Source organism: Habropoda laboriosa, unplaced genomic scaffold (genome assembly GCF_001263275.1).
Source record: "Habropoda laboriosa isolate 0110345459 unplaced genomic scaffold, ASM126327v1 scaffold81, whole genome shotgun sequence".
Taxonomy (NCBI): Eukaryota; Metazoa; Arthropoda; class Insecta; order Hymenoptera; family Apidae; genus Habropoda; species Habropoda laboriosa.
In genome coordinates, this window is record NW_017100194.1 from 1,022,006 (window position 1) to 1,038,168 (window position 16,163).

At 36.7% G+C, this 16,163-nt stretch overlaps 3 protein-coding genes across 3 annotated transcripts; 2 read left to right on the plus strand and 1 right to left on the minus strand.

Annotated features, from left to right (window-relative positions):
• Positions 1 to 3,317: 3,317 nt before the first annotated feature.
• Positions 3,318 to 7,331, plus strand: LOC108570236 (putative fatty acyl-CoA reductase CG5065). The gene is made up of 7 exons (XM_017932054.1): positions 3,318 to 3,566; positions 4,947 to 5,263; positions 5,752 to 5,999; positions 6,332 to 6,515; positions 6,639 to 6,824; positions 6,900 to 7,160; positions 7,253 to 7,331. The coding sequence occupies exons 1-7, from the start codon at positions 3,345 to 3,347 to the stop codon at positions 7,329 to 7,331; spliced, it is 1,497 nt and encodes a 498-aa protein (XP_017787543.1). The 5' UTR covers positions 3,318 to 3,344.
• Positions 7,332 to 8,763: 1,432 nt separating this feature from the next.
• Positions 8,764 to 11,701, plus strand: LOC108570256 (N-acetylglucosamine-1-phosphotransferase subunits alpha/beta). The gene is made up of 7 exons (XM_017932087.1): positions 8,764 to 8,916; positions 9,199 to 9,620; positions 9,700 to 9,911; positions 10,020 to 10,812; positions 10,871 to 11,042; positions 11,122 to 11,309; positions 11,392 to 11,701. Exons 1-7 carry the CDS (start codon positions 8,764 to 8,766, stop codon positions 11,699 to 11,701), a joined length of 2,250 nt encoding a protein of 749 aa, XP_017787576.1.
• A 1,195-nt stretch (positions 11,702 to 12,896) lies between these two features.
• On the minus strand, positions 12,897 to 14,709 carry LOC108570257. Its single transcript, XM_017932088.1, has 5 exons — positions 14,454 to 14,709; positions 13,882 to 14,140; positions 13,568 to 13,788; positions 13,176 to 13,493; positions 12,897 to 13,048 (listed from the first exon to the last, which is right to left on the minus strand). Exons 1-5 carry the CDS (start codon positions 14,707 to 14,709, stop codon positions 12,897 to 12,899), a joined length of 1,206 nt encoding a protein of 401 aa, XP_017787577.1.
• Positions 14,710 to 16,163: the final 1,454 nt, after the last annotated feature.

A 16,163-nucleotide genomic window follows, 5' to 3' on the forward strand; every position in this document is an offset into this window, starting at 1 on the left:
TGTAAGAATGTAAGAAGAAATTTTTTAATTTATCAAGAATCTTGTTCCTAACGATTTAAAGTGCTAACACTATTCTCTCTCCATACGATTACTTTCCTATGAATAAAGAGATAGGAATTTTTCTCTCGATCGTACGAAACGATTTTGCATGTCGCTCGTGATAAGATAAGATCGAGAATGATTCTCCGTGTTATCGTCGCGAAATTAATTCGACGAGTTAAGAAGATTCACAAATCGAACGTCAGAAGCCCGACGTGACGTTTAATTTATCGTTCGTTACCAACGAACAAAGTCCTTCCTAGGTAAAAACATACTATTCTTACCTCTCTTACCTTTATCATAATAAAAAAACATTTACCAAATCGTGTCGTATATCATGTTTCTTATATACCATCTTAAAATCGTTAATTTGAAACATCTGCATTGCAAATTTGTGTTCAATATTCCGAAGAATGTGCCTTAAGAAATACGTTCAAATGTCATTTTGACAATACATTCGGTATCCTTGCTATCGCTGTTTTTATCCTCTGTGTGGATACAGTGTAATCGATTGATCATTTTCAATGCCAAACTTTCGACTGTCGTTCGTGTCAATCATATAAAAGTCACTTGGAATGTTATCGTAAAAAATGCAAATTTTAAAGTCCTCTTTCCCGTAGAATTTTCATTTTTTTATATTTCTGCGATTCAGTATACGTGCTTGATCGTATCGAATCTACTGTTCTCCGAATTACGAAACTGACAAATTTACCCATTTTCACTGTCGATCTGCCGAAGCAAACGGTACGATTTAAGAAAAATTCGAACGATCCTATGTGCTATGAAAATGTGCTTTGATTACCGACGAATTCGATGACAATCATGCTTCATCCGTATGTGCGCAGAATGTGGGTGGTGGAATGAGGGCCGATCAATATCTAGAATATGTTCAAGTGCGCGTCGATCAATTCTTTCGAAAGCCGCATGTATTAACTGCGAATGGTTGCTCGTCTTTGTGAAATGCGGCTTTTCTTCTCGTTCCTCGTGGTGAAAAAGAGAAGGAAACCTATTTCTCTCTTCTTTTGAAAATCAATACCCTTACCTTTTACCTTGAATCGAACCTATAAACATTTCATACTTTACAATGCTGATTTGTAGAAAGAACAAATGTTTAAAGTGACGAATCTAAATGGAATACTTATTATTATCATTATGAGTTATTCATAAGGAGAAATTAAAGTGACGGTTCGTTCGTAAAAGAGGAGTTAAAATTCGGGTATTAAATTCAAGGAAGAATTGAAATGACAGAATCATGAATCATTGGCAAAAAGAAGGATTTCATCACAGGTACTATGATATTTAAACGAATACGACAGTTCTCTTTTATGCTTATCTACGCTCGAGTAGATGTGTACGATGGAATTTCAACGAGAAATTAATCCTTCCGGTGAAAATCGGTTAGGTGAACTTTAGATTAGCGTTTATCGATACGGTGGATCGAAAAATCGACAGGCGAAAAATTCATTCCCCCGTCGAGATAGGTTTAACGTTTGGAAATGTAAGATGGATCAGTGTACCGATACCGATAACAACGATAACCCTCCGATTCGTTTCTTTCTTTCTTTTGTTTCTTTCGTAACGTTCTTCCGGGAAGAAGAATCTTTTTAAAAAATTTATCAGCTTTCTGCATCGTAGATCAGTCTGATATGATAAATTGTTTCGTTAGAACGTTTCGATTGAATTTTGCACAAACAAAAATCGCGGTCGACGGATTCAAATCTGACAAGAATTTCTTTAACCTTGCGTACGAAAGGATATGTGAACGGTCCGTGTCGGAAGCGAGCGGTATTTTAATGAAAAATTAAAAAAAAAAAACGTTTTAGAGCGACTCCAAGACAGTGACGGCGGACCTTTTGAGCTTGGTGTGTCGAAATTGGGAAACAACCTTAACTCGGGTGCCGTGTCACATCTAGAAATATCCATAACGTTTTAGCGCGACTCCAAGACAGTGACGGCGAACCTTTTGAGCTCGGTGTGTCGAAATTGGGAAACAACCTTAACTCGGGTGCCGTGTCACATCTAGAAATATCCATAATTGTTGCGAGCGTTACGACCTTGTATGATCACAGACTCTGCTATGGTTCGGCTCCGAATTAACGATTCTGAACCTCGTTGATAGAAGATAGACACCGTTGTTTTTCGTTGTTGTTCGTGTGACGATTATCTGCGATCTGCTCGGTTCCGGTGACTTAAGTCGATGCGTGTCACCCAAAACGTCTTGACACGCGTGTCATAGGTTCGCCGTCGCTGCTCTAAGGCGATCACGTTCTTTCGTCAGATTTAGCAGTACGTTTAAAATATTATTCGCTTAAATTTCGATATGAAATTCGCACGGGATGACATAATAGATCCGTGAAGAATCGGTGGACGTAACAAGAAGGACGTAACTAAGCTTCCCGTGTAATAGGCAATCCGTTTAGCGCGAAAGACGATTTTCACGCCAACGAAGAACGATGCTTCTCTCTTCTAGGACAAGGCCACGCAATGTACTATTTCTCTCGAGTCCTTCTGTTCATTGATACGAATTGATCGGTTAATTGAACGTGCAGCAAATACCTCTACATATTCACCACTTGTCGATCTTCTTTTATTTCTTCGTTTTTTCATTTCAAGACAGTTACAAACAGAAAGAACTTAATTTCCGTTACAATGAAATTGGAAACGAGGTTTTCAATTTTCGAAATTTCAAATTTCAAAAGAATGTCCTGTACGATGCGAATTTTAATAAATAGTACGATGGAGTAGTTTTGAAGAAATTTTCTGGCACGTTGAAGTATTTCGAAAGAGAAACAACGTTTCGAAGCAGATAGTTTCCTTCGTTTTAGAAGATGATCCGTAACAATTTTAAGTGGTTGAACCAATCTGATCGTTTTTCAAGAGGAAGTTAATAGCATCGGTTTGAAGTGTAATTGAGATCGGTGCCGTAACAACGACAGGTGGTCAACGATTCTTGGATATCGATCGCTGATAAAAGGGGAATCCTGATGTCACAATTAGTTGAACACCAGTAGAACGAACTGGGAGTAAGAAATGAAAACGACGATTCTCCGTAGAGATTAGATACGGTAGAAATGGACTTTAAATCAAATTCGTGAAAACAACGAGAAATATACAAAATACCAATTTATTTATACGTTTACTTCTCACAAAAATTGAAATGTCACATTTGTGTGTAATAGACAGAGAGTAAGTTCGAGTAGAAATGAAATTAAAATAAGGAATCGAGTGATGTGTTTAATTTAAAAATTGTGCTCCGTCGTTCTTTTACAGATATTTGGACCAGAACCGTTTGAACATCCTGCAAGATGGGCACGACAAGTGCAGACACGTACATTAATGGAAACTCCATCGAAGCATTCTTCGCGGAGACGGTGATCTTGATAACCGGGGCGACCGGTTTCCTGGGGAAAGCTCTTCTGGAAAAGCTGTTGCGCTCGTGCCCCCACGTGGCCACCATTTTTATACTGATCCGTCCCAAACAGGGTCAGACGATCGAGCAACGATTTAAGAAACTCCTAGAGAATTCCGTTCGTAAATAATACCTTTCTTAATTTACATTACAAATTGAACAGTTAGATACTAAGTGTGCAACGAAGTTTTCCTGTTTGCTTCTCGTTTCGTGGAATACAGAAGTGAAAACGTGCAATTATACACTGTTTAAGCGGATTTTCCAGACACCGGAAGGTGCCGTACAGAAGGTGTTAACGAGTCTAGAAAATCTGTCGTTTAACGTTTAACTCGTGTTCAGTAGTTTACAACGGGCACTATTAGAACGTAGTTTAAAATACTCAAAATGGGGAAGGAGCAATTTTTTCTTCTGTTAAAAATCGGCATACATTTTGCGCGAATCGAATCTATAAATTCGTTACGTCTGTATCATTTTCCAAGGAAGAAGTCAGGGATTTCATTTGCTTTGTAATTCTTATTCGAACAGATATCACTTTTCTCCTAATTCGCCACATTTCTTACTGTTCTACGAACAGTATTTTTATACGAATAATACTAATCAGTGCGACACTACTTTTCGCTGTAGAAACTTAACGAAACGAAGAGGGAATTGAATTCTCGAACGTTGCCTTTATCGTTCGAGCAAATTGTAACAGATTATCTTCCAATTGTACGTCCGCTTAGAGAACGTTTCGCTGAAATCGATAGCCGTAACCTCCGTAAGGCTTCCCTCGTTAACAGAAAGAACTTGAAGGCATTAAAGGCACGTGATCCGTGAGAATGTTTGCGACGAATCGAGCGATCGGAATCTAATTGGAAGAAATTAAAAGGAAACGTTTCGAGAAACTCAGATGTCGCGAAGATTTATTAGTAAAAGCGAATAATCGCGCGCTATCGATTACGTATAGCGTGTAAGTTACCGCGGCTATGGATATGAAAGTTTGAACGTAACAATGCTGCATACTTCTGTACACGCGAGTTATGCTAGCGGACGAATCGCGACACGCTGTTGGATAATCATTTTCTCGGAAGTATTAATACGAACGCGGATATTTTCAGTACAGAGATCACCGAGTGTACAGTACCGAGCGTATTTTCAGAACCCCGATCATTCTGTAAACTTGTGATTGACGTGAGAATACCAGCCGTACGAAATATTGTTGAAATAAATTAAACGACAGATCTTGTTGACGCGTGGTTGCAAAGAACGTTGGGAAAAACGGTCAGATTAACTGAGATCGAAAGGAATAGACGTTTGGAAAATCGAGAGGGTCGAGGATGCTGAATTTTGACAAAACGAGCATCGAAGTGTTAACATTTCCTCGCAAAGTTTCACATTTTTTTCTTAAATCTTCGTTACCTCGGAAATGAAATATTTCTCTGTCGAAGACGTTAAACAAAACGAAATTGGAGATACTTTTCGATGATTATTCAGAGAGTTTCTGTTGCTACTTTTTCAGGTGTTCGACGGAGTTAAAGCAACGAGTCCCACCGCCTTCGACAAGGTGCATCCTGTGAAAGGCGACGTGTCTCTGCCGAATTTAGGCTTATCGCCAGAGGATAGAAACATGTTAACGCAGAGGGTGAACATAGTGTTTCATAGCGCTGCCACAGTGAAGTTCAACGAACCGCTGAAAGTGGCAGTGAATTTGAACACAAGGGGCACCGATCGAGTCATAGATCTGTGCAAGAACATAAAGAATCTAATCAGTATCATCCACGTTAGCACAGCTTATAGCAACGCGAATCGACAGGACATTCACGAAGCGATTTACACGTGAGCGAGAATCCGTTGAAATTACTCTTGAACCTCGTTCGTGAATTTGAATTAGCTCGGTAGATTGTAAGACTCGCCTTTGAATCTTGGGTCGAGACTGTTTAGAACCCTCGATCTCGATCCTTTCTTACGATAAATTGAAGGAACCAGGAAGAGAATTGAACCGTGAACGAAACTACGAACGTGTCAACGATGATTTCGAAATTAGACGAATTATTTTCGTACTTGTTTTGGACGCTAGCTGTACATTTAAGAAATTGTAATAAATATCGATGATTAACCCTTCGGAGGTACCGAGTCTCTTTGTTCATTTTAAAACGTAGAGTTGCAGGAGTCCTCGAAAGGATTAGGAAATGTACTAGGTTGAAGTTTCTTTTCAGTTTAATTTCTCTTTCTCGTTCGGATCGAATTAACGAGTAGCATCCTTGACTCGCGTACAATGACTATAGAGGGACAAGAGTGTACATTTATTATTAATGATATCGCAGCACAAAGGTGAAGCCTTCCACGGTGATCGATATGTGCGAGAGTCTCGACGAGGAGACGCTCAACGTGCTCGAGAACAAGATTTTGGAGAATCACCCGAACACGTACACGTTCACCAAAAATCTCGCGGAGCAAATAGTGCTGACGAAAGCCAAGGACTTGCCAATAGCGATAGTGAGACCGAGTATAGTCTGCGCCGCGGTAAGGGATCCGTTTCCTGGTTGGGTGGACAATCTCTGTGGAATCACAGGTATTTCAAATAAATTGTCTCCGCTGTTACGAATATTTTTATTCTGCTTTTACGAGTTTTCGGAATGATAGAAATTCCTGTTTTTCGGATTTCTCCAATGTTGCTTTTATAGAAGAATAATGGTTCTTTTTCTGTGTTTTTTTCTTTTCTTTTTCATCGTTACAATCTTCAACTTTATTATTTCAGCTTAGAATTGAGCTTTGCATAGTTACTGTTCTCCCTTTTTACCTACCTTAGTCTCGTTAAAATAACGAATAATTTTGATCACCATGGTTATTCGAATAACGTCCAGGACACTGCAGTACAGGAATTATAATACTTGATTGTCACAGGTAGCATTACAGAAATCGGCAGAGGTGTCGTTCGAACGGTCCTGTGTGATTCGAATTTAAAGCTGGACTTGGTGCCTATCGATTACGTTGTAGACACGATAATATGCGCCACGTGGCACAGCACGATGCAACATAATAATACCATTAAAATTTACAACTGTACGAGTAACGCAAATCCTTTGAGGTAATGATAATCCTGTTAAAATTCGTATTTCTCTCAACTTTCTCTTAGAAACTTCGTACGAAAATACTTTATTTTTTGTAAGGAAAACTGGTTAACATCGAAACGAATATTTTCACTTTCTAGATGGGGCACGTTGAACGAGCTCATCAATAAATACGCCATAGCATCCCCGTCGACGTACGTGATGTGGTATCCAGGTTGCACGTTCAGAACCAACAAACTTATTCACAATTTCATGTCCGCCGCTTTGCATATATTCCCCGCATTCGTTGGCGATTTTGTCTTAAAGCTTGTAGGTAGTAAACCTCAGTAAGTGTTCCAAACAGGCTGTTTAAAGATGCCCATCTCTGTGTAGCAGTGCCGTCTAAGAACGTGTGATTTCAGAATGATGAAGTCCATCAAACGCGTTGAACGTATGATGGATACCGCGAGGTTCTTCACCACGCACGAATGGAACTTCCGCAGGAGTAACATGAACGACCTGACGAAAAAGGTGAAGGTGTTAAAAGACTGCGATAATTTCAACGTCGATATGCAACATTTGAAATGGGACACGTACGTGCAAGACTACATGTCCGGCATTAAGAAATACGTGTTGAACGAGAATCCAGAGGCTTCGAGTAACGCTCGAAGTCGATTGTTAATGTGAGTATCGCGATGTTTCTACGCGATGAAATAGAAATTGTAAGATAGTAGAGTATGGTGTGTGTAATTTGTAAAATTCTCGTTTGTTTCAGGTTTTATTGGGTACACCGGATAATTCAATTTTCGAGTATAATCGTGCTACTGTCGATGATAATGCGCGTCGGTCATTGACCACGAAATTCGGCGTTATTCCTTCGACTTGTGTTTGAAACGAATATAAAATAGGTAAAATTGTACGGCAAAAGGGGATCATCGTCCATTTTATTCTGATAATATTCCCGTCTCGTTTCGTATTGACGAGACATCGATTAACTGAATACGTTGCCGTAACTTGTCCATTGATACTCTAGATAATACGTATTAATAGAACGCATCATCTGCACTCGAGTTATTTCAACTCCTAATGCATAATACGCGAGATATCGACGCCTTACTTGCAACGTTACACCGCAGGGATAAATTAACTTTCTAATAACGGGAATATTCAGCTACCAGGATCATGCGAGAAGATATTTTCTAACAAACTAAGAGGGAAACGTATCGATATTCTACAGAGTGTAATATTTTTTCAACGACAATGTAATAGTTCCTAACAGTGGTTAAATGCGACATTGCCTGTATTGTTGACGCATACTCTTTGTAGAGGTTAACTAGTTTTTACGCGTTCCTCACACGCCAATTTCATTTTGTGGCGAGGTGATTGAACAAAACCATTCGAGAGAGAAATTTCTTTTGGTCTAATTTTAAAAAAAAACACGAGGTATTGCTTGAATCTATTTGCTTCGTTTACAAAAATGTTCCGTGAAATATTCGAAAACTACTGCTATTGTTCAGTATTTGTAGCGGTGGTAAGGTGAATAGTGCCGTATGCGAGTCGGGATGAGTTAAAAAATGAGAAAAACCAAAAAAATAAACTGTTTTAAACGGTTACTTTGGGACCATGGTTACTTTAAAATTTCACGCTTTAACAGATTCCTAATGAGAGTACGTACTTTCATAAAGAAAGAAGCATATTCAGCGGGCACGGTTTCAAGATTGTGAACAGCTCGTATGGAACGATTTCTTTATTCGATAAACGAGAAATAACGTTTCAGAAGAAATGTAATTATGCGGAAAATAATAGCAACATTTATAATTGATATTTTGTATATTAAATCTGTACACTGGACGGAAATATTTTTCCATCTAGTAATAAAGGCGATTTAATTTTGAGCTTGTTTTGTCTCTCAGAAGAAAACACCAAAAAATCGTAACTCGACAATAACGATAATTTTACGGTAAAAAATGTATTTGGTGGCAAATAACGATGGTGAGAAATAAATGTATTTTAAAATAAAATCGGTAGAAGTTCTATATTTTCACTTTAGATTCTAAATTGCACTTTTCCAAAATTTCTACTATTTATTTTGTTAAAAGTTACAATAATCGAGAATTTTTTAAAGCAACGCGCGCTTTCAGTACTGCCTTACGGCGCAACTACACTCCACTTTTCAACTTTAACCCTTCTATTACTGTTTGTGCACCGGCATTAGTAAGTTTTTACCGGTCGAAAACAGCCGGACGTGTAAACAGTGGTGTATGGATTCGTACAGCCACTGTAGCGATGCTAATCGCATGTAGAATCTTTATCAATATAATGAGCACATGGAAATTATTACAGCGTCGATGTTACGATCTACTTTCATATAAATATTCATTACTGGTGATATTAATAGCCTTCACTTGCATATTTATCGGTATCATACACTTTGGAGAGGTTAGAAAACGTATTATTACCTCTATTGTTTCTCTATCGAACCTATTTTGTTGATTGTTGTAAATTTACGTTCTATTGTTCATCGTGAAATATAAGTTGTTAAGCGATTGATTTTCAAGGAATATCTTCGAAACTGATAGTACTTAATATACTTCACATTCAAAATAAATTGCTATTTTGATCAGAACTCCTTTAATTAAACGAAAGATTTGTATTAAGATGCAAATTTTAAATTTGAATTTTGAATTTTTAAATTTCGAATTTAAAAATGCAATGTTTCAGATATGGATAACTTGGAGTAAAGAAAAATATGAAGCAGTGTTTCATTCTTTCAATGATAATATATTAGGTGTCTCTTTCCAAAAAAAACTATGTCAACATGTTCCAATAGATGTTGTCTATACATGGGTCAATGGCTCAGATCCAGCTTTTTTAAAGGATCTTGAAGAACATGTTCCTATTATGGATGTTAACACAGCTGCTTCCAGATTTAGCGATAAAGATGAATTAAGATATTCATTACGTTCATTGGAAATGTATGCCCCATGGGTTAGACATGTGTATATTGTTACAAATGGTCAAATACCAAGTTGGTTAGACATGGATAACCCTAGAGTTACTCTTGTTACTCATGAAGATATATTTTTAAATAAAAGTGATCTTCCAACATTTTCTAGTCCTGCTATTGAAAATCATATTCACAGGTAACATCAAATTTCTCTGTTTCATAACAGTTAATAACTGTATGCAATCTATTTGACATGTTAATTTTTACTTCTGCAGAATTCCTGGAATTTCAGATAAATTTTTATACTTTAATGATGATGTAATGTTAGGAGCTGAAGTATGGCCAGAAGATTTCATTACCCAAGCAGGTGGTCAAAAAGTGTATCTTGCATGGTGGGTTCCTGATTGTTCAGATGTTTGTCCTTGGGCCTGGGTGGGTGATGGATCATGTGATCCTGCTTGTAATACAACATTATGTGAATTTGATGGTAGCATTCATTGTTTACATTTGTTTTCAAATAATAATTACATTAATAATTTAATACTTGAACAGTATTACATGTATGCTTAATCTGTGTACATAATATATTTTATAGGAGGAGATTGTGATAGTACACCAGTTCCTACTGACAGTGAAGCATTGGAAGATGAAGTGGATTACCCACACAACTTTTTACAAGATCCTCATGAAGATACTAACTATGGATTGAAATTCTTACACATATTAAGAAACAAGAGTATAAGTACTATGTGGAGTGATGGAGAAACGTTTACCCAACAGACATGGCCAAATGAAACAACAGACTCAAAGCTCAATGTAAATAAATCTCGTAATGTCAAAAATAAGCACATAAACGCCATTGAGAAATATTTTAATGAACAATCAAGCGACGAGAACGATCAAGTTATATCTACCCAGAAGTCTGTGTTATTCAAAATGATGAGTAAAATGAGAATTCAGAATTCGAATATCACTGAAAGGCGCATGCAACTGAAACGTTATTTAAATGACAATATCATAAGCTTACCGCTAATTAATAGTACCATCAAAATTAACAATAAACCCAGTCATATTGATCAGTGGAAACTCAGAACAAGACAACTCGATACATACGCTGAGTCTTTGTTATATGTGAATAGAATATACAATAAAGCGTACGGATTTGAACGAAGAAGAGTACCCGCTCATATGCCTCATTTAATAGATAAATGGATTACTGCCGATATGCAGAAGAAGTTCGAGTCTGAATTCAAAAAAACATCTAGTCATAAAGTTAGAAACTCGGAGGATATGCAATTTGCTTTTTCTTATTTCTATTTTCTAACAAGCGAAAAGCGAATAGTGCCAATAGAAGAAATATTCGACACGTTTGATACGGATAAATCAAGGTATGATATTTGATAAAATATTATTAAAAGTATAAATTTTGTTATACATCGTTTTCAGGACTTGGTCAGATAGAGAAATTAGGACGCTTTTATCTAGACTCTATCCACTACCTCTTGATTACAGCCTAGTCGTTGAATTTGAAAACGCGATAACAAATTGTTCAAACCACGTAAAACTTGCTGAAGTACTAAATGCACCACCGGGAGAAAGATATCTAGATTCATCTCTTGTAAGCAAATCTTGTTAAGAGTAATATTTAAACATGACCGAAAAAATTTGTACTTGCATTAAATACGTTTGTTTTATAGCCAATTGTGTCTAAGGAATTGATAGCCAAATGTGAATCAGTATCTAGAAATATTGCGTCTAAGTTCGGCGAAGAAAAACTTTATCCACACGAAATAATTAAAGCTGGGAAAAGTGAAATATTTGAAATGTTAACTAGCAATGTGTCTCTAACAGTACAACTTTTAGATGAGATACGCAGAGATCCAAAGTAAGTAATTATAATGATTATCGTTAATAATAAATTTAAAACAGGTACACGAATTAAACGAAATTACTTTGATAAATTTTAGAAAGTTCATTTGTTTAAATGACGATATGAATCCTCTTCGACGTTCCGAAAATGAAATAGTCCGAGCATTATTGAACGACTTTTATCGCTCTCTTTATCCATTGCGTAGTACTTTCGAGTTGCCTCTGCAATATCGAAATCTTTTCACTCATCGACACGAGCTCTTTGAGTGGAGAGCCAATCGAGCAAAAGCCAGGAATTTGTTGTTATGTCTTATCCTTCTATTGCTTGTTACGACTTTTTATCACTTGTTTTACCATCAAATGCGACGATTGTTCAGAATGAGAGCACTGCCCACTCTGCTCGTTTAAATATAACAATAAAATACAAATGAAAAAATAAGATAACTGATCTAAAAGATATGGATATCTTCCACGATAAAAGAGAGCAGTGTCTTCTGAAGGGTTTATTATTAAATAGGATTAGGTATATATAAGGACTTTATACAGATCATTTCTTTACAAATTTATACTATTTTAACAGATGATTAATATCCTCTGTTACATGGTTTACATCTGCAAATCCATCCACAATTTAGAACTAGTGTTTGAAAGAACGATATACAAATCGCTATGGTCATTTTATAACGTTTGTTTAAAAAGTACGACTCGTTGTAAGGAATCGTTACTTTATAAGATATAAAGAGGCACGATCATATAAATATTTAGTGTAGTGTTTTAAAATTAAGTAAAACGTTCCTGTGATATTGACGAAGTACTGATTGTCTTTGTTTCTCTATCTTTCTCTCTCTCTCTCTCTCTCTCTCTCTCTTGATAAAATAGAAGCGTAGATGTGACAAATTTTTCTACAAGGCGCGTATGTAATTAAATATACTTACTTTAAATTCTTAATAAGCAAAGTGACTGAGTACTATTACACTGACATCTAGAAGGTTACATAGAATTTTTAAAAAGGTATATTAGTCTACTTTACCTTGATGTTTCTCTTCTGATGCGTGATGCAATTATCCGCCAGAAAATTGCCGGATTATTGATCGTTAAAGACTTATGGTATACCAAATTTGTACTTAATTGTTAAAGTACTAAAGATATAATCGACAGGGAATGTCAGTACACTGAATAATATTTTAATTTCAAAGTATGTATTTATTTTATTTTTAAACAAATCATGTAAATAACTTCGTTCGAATAAAGCTGTACGTTATTTCTTACTCGTGTAGCATTACTTATACCAATCCTCAAGAAAAACGGAAAATTATAACGGAATAATTCGAAGTATAAATTAACAATAAATGTACCAAGAAATTATTTCCTACTTTATTATACTCTTGTTAATTTGGTGTCATTTTTACAATTTTACTAAAATTTTCATCATCTTATTTACGGAATTCGCTAAAAAAGTGTGTATTACTAATACTACTCCTTATTCTTATTTATAGCTAATCTATTGAACACTTTTATCAAATGAAATATTGATGATCGTTCAACGGTGCTGCGGCAATAGTAATGGTTTGAAATTCATGGGGTAGAAACTTGTTGCGCTTTGCTATGAATCTGATAGCTGTTGTCTATCTATAGGAGGACAGTTCATGTGGCGAAGATTTCGCGGACCAACCATGCCTTCTTGTACTCTTGCGCACTCGCTCAACCATATGGCCACGCTGGCTACTTCTTCAGCCGAGAGACGAGGTCCAATACCTGATATTACATTATAACAGACACTTTTTTATTTTATATACGTTACTACGAAATAACGTTGCAAAGAATCTCGAGTAATAATTATAACTCGATTTGCGAAACAATTAGCAATTCTTTATTGTCTCACCAGGGACATTCGGATAGTACTTGAGCAATTTGGGATCTATAACCTTCTTCTTCCTTCTTCTCTCGCTTAAAACCTTATCCTCTGTACTTCGAACGATCTGCTTGTTACTGGAACTATCTGCAGAACCATTTCCATCCTCACTCGATCTTTTCTCATCGATACGTTCAGATTTTTTGCTACACTCTACATCGGCAACCGAAGTATCCTTGTTATCCTTTATTTTCAATGTTCCCTCGCTAGAAGAATCCTGCTTTACTTTATCTTCGACCATTTTTTTCTGACAAGAAAAACTTTCACTTAATTGAGGCGTTATATCGGCTGTAAAAATATGTTTATGCTAAATAATGCAAAAAAAAAAATAAGTTGAAGATATAGCTTTTGCGTGGATTTACTTCTCGAAGATTCGGTGTCTCCTTTCGATACTAATTCCAGGTCTAAATTCACGTCAGCTTCAGTGTCTTGGCTTGCTACCGAACAAACACGATCCACAGAAGACTTTTCCTCGTTGATTTCTTGATGTATGAAAGGTTCTGGCTCGTATACGATGAATTCTGTCGGATCCTCGTCCGTAGGATCTCTTTCACTTCCGTCACAACGAAGTCCTGCCAAATATCTGAAGATAAATATAAAATAATTTCCCTTGAAAGGCTCGTTTCTTTTTTATTTTGTCAAAATAAATATTTAATATTTGAATTTTTGCGTATACCCATATATCTCCATGAAAAATGTGACAGGAACCATAGCAGAACCGCCTTCAGGTTCGTGAGTAAATAACTCGCAGATTAGGATCATCGTTTCAAAAAGGCTGGAGCTTAGAAGCCCGACAGCGATGGCCAGAAATTTTTTCACTTGACATTTTCGTCGAAACTTCCCGATCATTAGAATAAGATTAAAGTCTCGACGATCCAAACACAAGCAGTCCCATCGACGAAGAATTGTTTCCACTGGTAACGATTTGTTGTAATCTATAATATAATAATATCAGATATATATCATATCACATACTTACACGTCTGGGAATATATTCCATTGAAATCTGATTTTCTCACCAAAAATGTTTAAATAGAAATATTTATTTATGTGAGAAATGTAAAATTCTTACTTTTTCGTAATAACAATAATAATACTTGAGTTATTTTATTAAAATTTTTAATGCGGGGTAGAAACTGTACAGGACCAATGTTTTCAGTTAAACAAAGAAATGGACAATCGATAATAATTAATATATTGTATATTTAAAATACTAGGAAAATGTTAGTAGAAAATTGTTATCGGTACCTCCGAATTGTCGGAGTAAAATCCTGAGGAAACCAAGAGTTAAACCGGAAGCTGTACTTGGCGGTGGATATTCCAGTCTCAGTTTTATCGGTGGTTCTTCTCCATCAGCCAGCGCTCGAAAATACGAACTGGACCATTTAAGTAGATCGTACGGTTGTGTTCGAATAGCCGCCTTACAAAATTCCTTTAATATTAACGGTAAATTCGGTGGCACGATAATTTCCTGTCCAGAAACTGATCGTTCTGCAATAGACATTTTTCAAGCTTCACCAAAAAGCAAAACTTCTTCGTGCTTCGAAACAAATCGAAAGTTTTTACGAAATAGTACTACGTGGTACGAAGTGAAACCGAGATTAACTTGAGTACCGTAGTACGCCACGTCAAGTGTACTGTTTGTTGCCATTTCACAGGATTCCGTCGTCTAGGAAACAGTATCGATCAATTTTCTGCTAAGAAAAATGTTTCTTATTCTTGCATATTTGCATTTTAAGTTTTAACGAGTAATCGGTAATCCAAACTAGTCTTTTCATCGTTGTTATCATTGTTATCAAGCACAGACGAGATAAAGAATGGATATTATCTTATGGGACTTTATGTCTCATGTCCTGAAATACCGATCGTGTAAAAAATCAGAGGTTTTGTTATGCCCTCTATGATAATAGAGCGATGAGTTTAGAAATGATGTACAAACCAATCATCAAAGACGGTAATGTCGACAGATGTACATACATACAAGATCTTCCTTTGTTAAATCCGCATGTAAAGATATTTATATAAATAGTCTAGGGTGCCCGCGATCGATTTCCGGCTTCTCACGGGGGTAAATCGAATGGACGTGGAAACTGATGTGCTCGTAAATTGCTTTAAGATATTGTACGAGAGGTAGGTAAGAATTATGAACGGTACTGTTTAAAAACATTTCGATATTATTATTTCTGTGTGTCGTTTTTGCTGGAATCGGTGGGGGGGTTCTAGGGATTCGATGGGTAACTTTATTTGAGAGAAGAGAACACACTTTGGGAGATTTCAATGTAAGTATATTTCATTTCGAATGGGATGAAATTTCTACTTAGTACAAAACTTATTTTAATAAGGAACACGGTTAATGCATGTATTTTCCGTACAGTAGCTTTCGTACAAGCTGAATTATCCATAGATGAATAAGTTGAAAATGTGGCTTAGCACATTTTTAGTTGAACACAAGCGTTCAAGTAAATGCTTGTGGCAATGTTTTGCGTACAAAGTACTGCATACAACAATGTTTTGCATGTCGTACAGCGTTACAAACGAAAATACGTACATTTCAAAAATAACGCGTTTCACAAAGTTGCAAACGCGTTCTCTCTTTTGCAACTTTGTTGCCGCGAGTCGCTCGCGAAAATTGCACATTGTTGCAAACGCGTTCTGGGTTTGCAACTTTGTTGTCGCGAAAACTTGAACATTGTTGCACGACGCCCCGTTTTGCAACATTGTGAATTTTTCGGGAGCGACTCTCGGCAACAAAGTTGCAGGCGCGATACCGCGTTTTGCAACAATGTGCGTTTTTCGAAAACGATTCGCGGCAACGATGTTGCTAACTCGATAACACGTTTGCCGCAATTTTCGGGAGCGATTTTCGGCAACAAAGTTGCAAGCGCCATCTCCCTTTTGCAACTTTGTTGCTGCGAGTCGCTCCCGAAAATTGCACATTGTTGCAAACGCGTTCTGGGT

What these genes read in the sequence shown, in the direction of transcription:
- LOC108570236 (XM_017932054.1), top strand. Translation starts at nt 3,345, where the DNA reads ATGGGCACGACAAGTGCAGACACGTACATTAATGGAAACTCCATCGAA. An exon ending in ATTCACGAAGCGATTTACAC is followed by an intron (nt 5,264 to 5,751) that starts GTGAGCGAGAAT and finishes ATGATATCGCAG; the next exon opens with CACAAAGGTGAAGCCTTCCA. An exon ending in CTTGTAGGTAGTAAACCTCA is followed by an intron (nt 6,825 to 6,899) that starts GTAAGTGTTCCA and finishes GTGTGATTTCAG; the next exon opens with AATGATGAAGTCCATCAAAC.
- LOC108570256 (XM_017932087.1), top strand. Translation starts at nt 8,764, where the DNA reads ATGCTAATCGCATGTAGAATCTTTATCAATATAATGAGCACATGGAAA. An exon ending in ATTGAAAATCATATTCACAG is followed by an intron (nt 9,621 to 9,699) that starts GTAACATCAAAT and finishes TTACTTCTGCAG; the next exon opens with AATTCCTGGAATTTCAGATA. An exon ending in TTTGATACGGATAAATCAAG is followed by an intron (nt 10,813 to 10,870) that starts GTATGATATTTG and finishes CATCGTTTTCAG; the next exon opens with GACTTGGTCAGATAGAGAAA.
- LOC108570257 (XM_017932088.1), bottom strand. Translation starts at nt 14,709, where the DNA reads ATGTCTATTGCAGAACGATCAGTTTCTGGACAGGAAATTATCGTGCCA. An exon ending in TTTACTCCGACAATTCGGAG is followed by an intron (nt 14,141 to 14,453) that starts GTACCGATAACA and finishes ATTATATTATAG; the next exon opens with ATTACAACAAATCGTTACCA. An exon ending in GTACTATCCGAATGTCCCTG is followed by an intron (nt 13,049 to 13,175) that starts GTGAGACAATAA and finishes ATGTAATATCAG; the next exon opens with GTATTGGACCTCGTCTCTCG.